General features: G+C 44.1%; 1 protein-coding gene across 1 annotated transcript in view; it reads left to right on the top strand.

Moving 5' to 3' along the window:
* The first annotated feature begins 5,746 nt into the window (after positions 1 to 5,746).
* The window catches only part of SMYD3 (SET and MYND domain containing 3), a 531,828-nt gene continuing 531,566 nt past the window's right edge, over positions 5,747 to 6,008 (top strand). Inside the window, exon 1 of the mRNA XM_080651290.1 lies at positions 5,747 to 6,002. Coding sequence (XP_080507416.1) covers positions 5,839 to 6,002 — 164 coding nt within the window. The 5' untranslated portion in view covers positions 5,747 to 5,838. The remainder of the gene's footprint in view (positions 6,003 to 6,008) is intronic.

Below are 6,008 nucleotides of genomic sequence, written 5' to 3'. Positions count from 1 at the left end.
TCTTGCATTTTTGTTCCTTCAAGAAAGTTTATCTGAACTTAGACCTTCGCTACTTGAACCTAAATGAAATTAAGAATATTTTCTTGCCCTAACCGGTTTGGCTCAGTGGATAGAGCGCCGGTCTGTGGACTCAAGGGTCCCAGGTTCGATTCCGATCAAGGGCATGTACCTTAGTTGCAGGCACATACCCAGTAGGGAGTGTGCAGGAGGCAGCTGATCGATGTTTCTCTCTCATCGATGTTTCTAACTCTCTCTCCCTCTCCCTCTCTGTAAAAAATCATTAAAATATATTTTAAAAAAAAGAATATTTTCTTATCCTAGCTGGTTTGGCTCAGTGGATAGAGCTTGGGCCTCCAAACTGAAAGGTCCTGGGTTTGATTCCGGTCAAGGGCACATGCCTGGGTTGTGGGCTCAATCCCCAGTGGGGAGCGTGCAGGAGGCAGCTAATCCATGATTCTCTCTCATCATTGATGTTTCGATCTCTCCCTCGCCCTTTTCCTCTCTAAAATCAATAAAAAATATATTTAAAAAAATATTTTCTTAGGTCATTGAAGTAGCTACTTTGTTTTAGCTGAGACATATAATCTAAATTAGAGTTGTTTGCTATTATAACACTTCCTAATAATTAAGGCATATTACTAAGTAACTCTTTGTAGGGTATATTCTTAACACTTAGCCAAACCAGTTCTTCCCAACTTCTCTACTATTTTCATTGGTTTACAAATCAATCTGGCTGGAAACCAAATCCTCTTTTTTCTTTTCAAATTCCTGCTGTTACATAATCTGCCTAATCTTCATAATGTCATTCAGTCTTCCTCCTCACTGTTTCTTTCCTAGTCCTATGCTTTAAGCCTAAATTTGTTACTAGGTTAGAACAGTGGTCGGCAAACCGCGGCTCGCGAGCCACATGCGGTTCGCGAGCCACATGCGGTTCGCGAGCCACATGCGGTTCGCGAGCCGCGGTTTGCCGCTCTGTTGACTAATGAGTTTGCCGACCACTGGATTAGAAGAATGTCAGCTGAGAAACATTTTAAATGTATTGCAGAGGTATTAACTGATGGCTTTTAGGAAACTGAATTGGGTCCTAAAACCAGAGAAGCGCATTTTGCTCTCAGCCTACGTAAAAGGAATTGAGTATAGGTTCTAACATAAATATATGCTGGGGTCAAAACAGGAATTAATGCTTTACCAGTGGTACATGCTCTGAGAGATATCAGGCAGTGTCACTTCAGACAAATGGAAGAGGGCACTTAAGAATGACAGATTTGCTAACTGCTGTGGGAGATAAGGAAGAAAGGGAGTTAAGGAGGGACAATACAGAGGCTCTAGCTAAGGATGGAAACCGAATTTATAGTGGCATTCTGTACTAGTGTGTCATTTTAGGACTGGAGCAATGGAGCATGTGGATGAGTAGATGAATGAAAGTTGTGTATTAAGATTAGCCTGCAGGTCTGTGCACATGAGAAATTAGTCTGATAGTGTCTTTCAGGTATGACGGAAGTAGGGCGTGGCCAAGTCTGTTGGTCGGAAACTAGTTGACTGATGTCTCCAGCTTCTTCCCCCACTGAGTCCACCACTGTGCTTGTGCCAAAGGCTGCACCTCCTACAGGCTGTGCCCAGGCAACGATTCAGCATGGCGAAGGCCGGCCACTAACTGGCATGTAAGAAAAGGTGTTCATCTTGAAGTCGTGGACCTAATTCCAAGTTTCTTGCCAAACAGCAAACAGTTTCTAGCAGTCTGGTGACACAAAGAACTTGGCTCAAGGACTCCCTCCCTCTTGTACTGGCTAAACCTTTCTTGGAATTTGGCTGTGGTCCAGAACTTCCTACCCAGTCTTTCTTCCCTCTCTCCTCCCATAGAGTCCTGCAGTCACAGCCTGAAGTACCTCATGCCTTCTGCTCCCTTCTTTGAAAACCTTTTACATGTCTAATCTTGTCTTAGCATCCGATTCTTTGCAGACCCAAACGAACACAGGAGTCATGGCATGTGAAAGTAACAAGAAGAACATGGTTGAAATGAAAGTGTTAGACAGCCAGTTTTAAGTCATTAAGACTCTGGTATTAAGATACCAGAGGTAGCTCAGCTGTGTGGCTCACTGGTTGAGCATCGACCCATGAACCAAGATATCACCATTTGATTCCCAGGTTTCAGGCTCCATCCCCAGTAGGGGGCGTGCAGGAAGCAGCCAGTTGATTCTCTCATCATTGATGTTTCAATTTCTTCCTCTCTGTGAAATCAATAAATACATTAAAAAATAGATATCGTGGGGGGATAAGGACACATATGTAATACCTTAATAAAGAAAAAAAAAAAGATATCAGAGGTGGAATGATTCCTGGTGATGACAAGTTCCAGGTCTAGTACCAAGCAATTCAAAGGTAAGCAATTAAAAAGATTTTGCCAAAGGGCCTTGTATTTTTGCTGATGGCTGAGAATAAAAGATGCTCATGGTCTTTTTGAACCTCCCAGAACCTGAAGAGCTTGGCAGAATGTTGAAATGGAATATTGGGAACATTGTTGACTATCTCTGAACAGAAAGTTTTCACTAGGAGAGTGAAATAGCTGCCCATACAATTAGCTGTAGGTAAGATCCTGGTGACCAAAGATGCTAGGAGAGTGAAGACCTTGCATTATTACAACAGGAGACTCAGTGGTATTTAAGGTTCTTTTTGCGTCTTTGTTTTTGGAATACTAATAACTTTGCAATAAGAAAATACTGTTGATGTTTTTCTCTAGAATTTATAATACAGTATGTGAATTCAGGAGGTGATTGGTACCAAAACAGGAATGCTGTGTATCAGTAGGGTAAACAAAAAAAGTTCTGTATTACGGGATACTAGTGGCCTAGTGCACAAAACTCATGCATGAAGGGGGGCGGTTCCCTCAGCCCAGCCTGCACCCTCTCCAATTGGGCACCCCTTGGGGCATGTCTGACTGCCGGTTTAGGTCTGATCCCTGTGGGTCTTTTTTTGTTGTTCTTTATACCCCATCAGTGTATTATTTATACCATTCTAAGGCTTGAAATAGCAATTCTAGTTATATGATGAGACATGATAGACTTTTGTTGTTAATCCTCACCCGAGGCTATTTTTCCATTGATTTTTAGGGAGATTGGAAGAGAGAGGGAAAGACAGAGAGAAACATCGATGTCAGAGAAACATATCGATTGGTTGCCTCCTGCACAATCCCTGACCAGGGCCTGGGCCGGGGAGGAGCCTGCAACTGAGGTACGTGCCCTTGACTCGAATCGAACCCGGGACCCTTTGGTCTGCAGGCCGACACTCTATCCATTGAGCCAAACTGGGTAGGGCGAGACATGATAGACTTCTAAAATAATCCAGTAAGTCTTGATTACATTTCATTTGGTTTATTACTAGAACTGCTGGGTAATTCTGTATTAAACATTTATAGCTACTGCTTAATTTACTTCTTGATAATAAAATAGTGTGTTAAACTTTCAATTAGAGTTTATGGGGAATTGAGCACAATATTCTATGTTCTTCATGGTTTTAATCTGCTCATTAAAAGCAAGGGTATAAAAATAATGGAACAAATAGGGTGAGAAAGAATTGATTTTTCTGTATTTTTAAAATTCAATTTAGATTTTTGATGAAAGCTAACTGTAAAGCCAGTTAGTAAGGATTTTCACTGGAAACATCAAATCTTCACCAAGACTTGGAGATAGTTTCAGAATCCTAGCTAGGATTTCCATATGATTTATGGTATAGAAATCTCTACTCCATATATCATGAATCATAACATCATCCAGTTCTCTTTAAATTTCTTCCCCTGGCTGGTGTGGCTCAATGTTGAACGTGGACCCATGAACCCAGAGGTCTCAGGTTCCATTCTGAGTCAGGGCACATGCCCAGGGTGCAGGCTCAATCCCCAATAGGAGGCGTGCAGGAGGCAGCCAATCGATGGTTTCTCATCGAAGTTTCTCTATCTTTCTTCCTTACCCACTCTAAAAATCAATAAAAACAAGTCTCCAGACTCTTAACATTTACAGGAAATACAGGGAATAGAGGGACAAGTTAAATAACACCATGAGAAAACAACCAGACAAATACAGACTGTAGAACATTGTACTAGAATCCTAACTTGGGCTCTTTAAGAGTCAATGTAAAAAAAAGTCAATGTCATGAAAGAGAAAATGTAACTTTGATTGGATCCTGGTTTTTAAAGAAAAGTTACAAAAGCTAATCTTAAAGTGAATATGGTTTTTGCTTGCTAGTTCAGAATATGTGATAATGATTTTGTAGTTTTATAGGATATTGTTCTTATTCTGAGGAAACGCATGTTACAGTATTTATGAAATATTATACAAAACAAATGTCACCAACAAGTGAATGAAGAAACAAATTACAGAACAGTGGCACAAAGGAACAAATTTCTGAGATATGCAACAACACTCCATACACCTCTTTCACTAGAAACTCCTTGAGATCAGGATCTGTTTCCTCTTTTTCATCATATTCCCAGTGCCTTGCAGAGAGCCTGACATACAGTAAGTGCCCAGTAACTATTTGTTGAATAAAGGAATGTTACTACTTTTTACACACACACACACACACACACACACACACGAAATATTATGATGTAAAGTATTAGTTATGAAAAGTTATGTCTGCAACTTACATTTATTTATTTATCTATACTAATAAAAGGGTAATATGCTAATTAGTACTGGTGACTGGACATCTTCCAAAAGTCCAACTTCCTTCCGGACAAAGCCACGGTGGTGGGAGCCAAGGCAGAGGCAGTTAAGTGCAATCAGGCTGGCAGGGGAGGGCAGTTGGGGGTGATCAGGCCGCAGGGGAGCAGGGGACCAGTTAGGGGGCGACCAGGCTGGCAGGCAGAGGCGGTTAGGGGCAATCAGGCAGGCAGGCAGGTGAGCAGTTAGGAGCCTGTGGTCCCGGATTGTGAGAGGGATGTCCGACTGCCCCCGAGGGGTCCCAGATTGGAGAGGGTACAGGCCAGGCTGAGGGACATCCCCCTCCCCCTGCATGAATTTCGTGCACCAGGCCTTCCTCTAGTCTGTTTATAATGTGTGACTCCTTGCAAAGCTCTTTGGAGACCTGTGCTTAGTGCTTTAATGCTCAGTGAAGGGTTCTAGAAGGAGTCATCAGTCTTTTTTTAAAAAAAACATATTTTTATTGACTTCAGAGAGGAAGGGAGAGGGAGAGAGAGATAGAAACATCAACAATGAGAGAGAATCATTGATCCACTGCCTCCTGCACCCCCACACTGGGGATCCAGCCCGCAACCTGGTGTGTGAATCTTAACAGTTATCTCCTGGTTCAGAGGTCAATGCTCAACCACTGAGCCATGCCAGCCTGGCTGCAACTTTTAAGTGATGCAAAAACACAGCTTTCAAGTGGTTCAACAAGAATACACACATATACATACATATCTGCATACACATGGAGAATGTGCTGCAATGGCAAAATACCAAGAATTGTTTGGTCTAGGTGGAGGGTACAATGCTATTCATTTCGTTGATTGCTCTACTTTCCGTCTGCATTAAAACCGTCTGCAAGAAAATACTGCTGGTAGAAAAAACAGAGAAAAAAGAAAATACTGCTGGGAAAAACACCGCCTCTCCTCACAGAATTGCCTGGGACTCCTGCAGCCCCGCCAGCTGGGATGGCACGCTGGGTCCGCTCGCTCCGCCGCTGCCCGTGCGCCTCCGGACCCCTCTGCGCATGCTCCGAGGCCCCTCCCGCCCCGCCCCGCGGCGTACGCGTGCGCGCAGGGCGCAGGCGCGCGGCTCCCGACAGCCCGCGAGGAACCAGCTGCCGGACGCGCTGCCGTGTGAGGTGCGGAGCTGCCGAAGGATGGAGCCGCCGAAGGTGGAAAAGTTCAGCACCGCCGACAGGGGAAACGGGCTGCGCGCTCTGGCGCCGCTGCGCCCGGGAGAGCTGCTCTTCCGCTCGGACCCCTTGGCGTACACCGTGAGCAAGGGGAGTCGTGGAGTCGTCTGCGACCGCTGCCTCCTCGGGTACGT

Source organism: Plecotus auritus (genome assembly GCF_963455305.1).
Source record: "Plecotus auritus genome assembly, chromosome: 14".
NCBI lineage: Eukaryota > Metazoa > Chordata > Mammalia > Chiroptera > Vespertilionidae > Plecotus > Plecotus auritus.
Note: the sequence above shows the minus strand (reverse complement) of the source record. Positions and strands in the feature narration are given on the sequence as shown.